The 2,526-nt window shown below is 46.6% G+C and overlaps 1 protein-coding gene across 1 annotated transcript; it reads left to right on the top strand.

The window, feature by feature from the left end:
- Window positions 1–711: 711 nt before the first annotated feature.
- Window positions 712–2,076, top strand: TAX1BP3 (Tax1 (human T-cell leukemia virus type I) binding protein 3; the record flags this gene model as incomplete). Its single annotated transcript, XM_010017203.1, has 3 exons — window positions 712–831; window positions 1,451–1,528; window positions 1,751–2,076. Coding segments are annotated over 3 exons (336 nt in total), but the record flags the coding sequence as incomplete, so codon positions are not given.
- Between the last annotated feature and the right edge of the window lie 450 nt (window positions 2,077–2,526).

Raw genomic sequence — 2,526 nt, 5'->3', positions numbered from 1 at the left:
GCTTTGTCTGGGCAGGGGGAGAAGTGGAGCTTCTGAAGTGTGTTAATTGCTCTAATTAAGAAAAGTGTGAGAGAGGGGCTCCGCAGCTGTGCGTGCTGCACTGCTCCCCGCTGAACTGAGGGTGAGGAAACCACCCCGGTGTGGCCGAGAGCCTGAGTGCAATGTCCTGGGCAGCTCGGTGCCCGACAGGGCTGCTTGAGAGTGGTTTGGGGAGGAAAGGACCTCTGAAGGTCACCTAGTCCACCCCCCATAACGAGCAGGGATACCTGCTTATATGGTACTTGGATAACACATGAAGCTTGTTGGATGCCTGTGATCATCACACACAGCAAGGAACCTGCCTCTGGATTACAAGTGTGTTGATAAGTTATCTTGAAAAAGAACCATCCTAATAATAGGCTGTTGTTTCACTGATAGGCAGGAACAAGGGGCATGTGGGCAAAAGAGCAAGATGAGTCTTGCTGTGACTAACTGCTGGTTGGCAAGGCATGACTCATGTTCCAAGAGACCTGCTCTGTTTCTAGTGTTTTCCCTTGTATCTAAAGCTCTGAGTAGTTAAGGAGTGTAGCTGTATGGTGGCAGGAGCACCCTTGGGCTGTTTGTAAGTGGTTTCCCATCCTGTTCTGTGGCAGGGCTTAGAACAGCTCAGAACCAACTGCTGTCAACAGATTTCTTCTTCATCACAACACTCAGCTATTTTTCTCTTTTCAGCAAAGAATTGAAATACATAAGCTCCGTCAAGGTGACAATTTGATTCTGGGGTTCAGTATTGGAGGTGGCATTGATCAGGATCCTACTCAGAATCCTTTCTCTGAAGACAAGACTGACAAGGTCAGATGCTCTTTGTTTTCCACAGCCACTATCTCTGCAAAAGGCTGAGTATGTCCAACTCAGCCAGCTACCTCAGGTGGCATCTGTATTCTGTCTTCTGGCATAGCTGACTATTAAAGTTACTCTGTTACCATGTTATCATTTGCAGACCAAGTCTGGTTTGTTAGCTCTCCACCGTTTCTGTTTTCCAGCATTGCATAAACCTATTAGATCCTGTAATATACAACAAAGTGTGTTTGTAGAATCATAGAACCACAGAGTGGTTTCAGTTGGAAGGGACCTTAAAGCTCCTCCAGTTCCAACCCCCTGCCACGGGCAGGGACACCTTTCACTAGAGCAGGTTGCTCCAAGCCCCTGTGTCCAATCTGGCCTTGAACACTGCCAGGGATGGGGCAGCCACAGCTTCTCTGGGCACCCTGTGCCAGCGCCTCAGCACCCTCACAGGGAAGAACTTCTGCCTAAGAGCTCATCTCAATTTCCCCTCTTGCAGGTTAAAGCCATTCCCCTTGTCCTGTCCCTACAGGCCCTTGTCAGAAATCCCTCTCCAGCTTTTGAATAGCTCTTAAGTATTTAATGGTCCTTTATTTAGTAAGTGAACACTTCATTATTTTTTTCCTAGGGTATCTATGTAACAAGGGTGACAGAAGGAGGCCCAGCAGAAGTTGCAGGACTCCAGATTGGAGATAAGATCATGCAGGTAAACACCAACAAGACAAGTACTAACACAGCATTAGATGTACACTGCAAGTAAGTGTCTGCTGGGGGAAATGCTGTCTTCTGGGTGCTTTCTGGGACAGTTTGTGAGGCTTATAAATAAGCTGATAAGTGGCACAAGTGTATCTACTACATAGTTCTGATTGAACAGTTACAGGACACCTCTAAGTCCACACACCTGCCTCATTTTAGGCATTTTTCCCAGGTGAATGGCTGGGATATGACAATGGTGACCCATGACCAAGCAAGGAAGAGGCTGACAAAAAGGAATGAAGAAGTGGTACGGCTGCTGGTGACCAGGCAATCTCTGCAAAAGGCTGTACAACAATCCTTGATGTCTTAATCAGTCACTGAGTTGGGGAAGGGTTGGGGAGGGAGATGAATAGACTGAACTCAAACAAAAAAGCAAATCCTAGGCTGAAACAGGTTGGCTGGAAGGAGAGCATGTTCCTAACTCTGGTAGACATGAGTTTTATTTTTATTTTTCCTTCTTCTGGTGTAACTGGCAGTAGTAGAATTCTGTTCCCCTCAGCAGAGTGCTTCTCTAAAAGTCTACCCTGCAGGTTGTGGCTTTTAGGAGGACCGGGACAAACCCTAGTTATCTAAGGAAGCAACTGGAAAAGCCTTAACTGCAAAAGGATTCCTTTGAAGCACAAAAGGCTCCTATTTTAAGAGGAAATGTGGCTTCTGCTATGGCAGATAAGAGGGTCTGCTGTGCTTAAGCTTTTAGAAGTGAGCTGTCCTGTCCCCTCTGTGCTACCAGATTAAAATGCCAGAATTAAGAGTTGCTTACTGCTGTGGGGAGGAGCACTGTACTAATTCCACCCTGTGTGCTAGCTAGGCAAAGCATGTCAGAGGGTTTGGGGCATTATGGTTTACTGCAGACTCCCTGCACAAAGCAGCCTCTTCAGACAAGAAACAGCTAAGTTACACAGGAGTGTTAAATTAATGCCTGTGAAGTACACTACAGGTTCATAGACA

The sequence above is a fragment of the Nestor notabilis genome, unplaced genomic scaffold (genome assembly GCF_000696875.1).
Source record: "Nestor notabilis isolate BGI_N333 unplaced genomic scaffold, ASM69687v1 scaffold8046, whole genome shotgun sequence".
Taxonomy (NCBI): domain Eukaryota; kingdom Metazoa; phylum Chordata; class Aves; order Psittaciformes; family Psittacidae; genus Nestor; species Nestor notabilis.
This window is presented reverse-complemented; position numbering and strand designations above follow the sequence as displayed.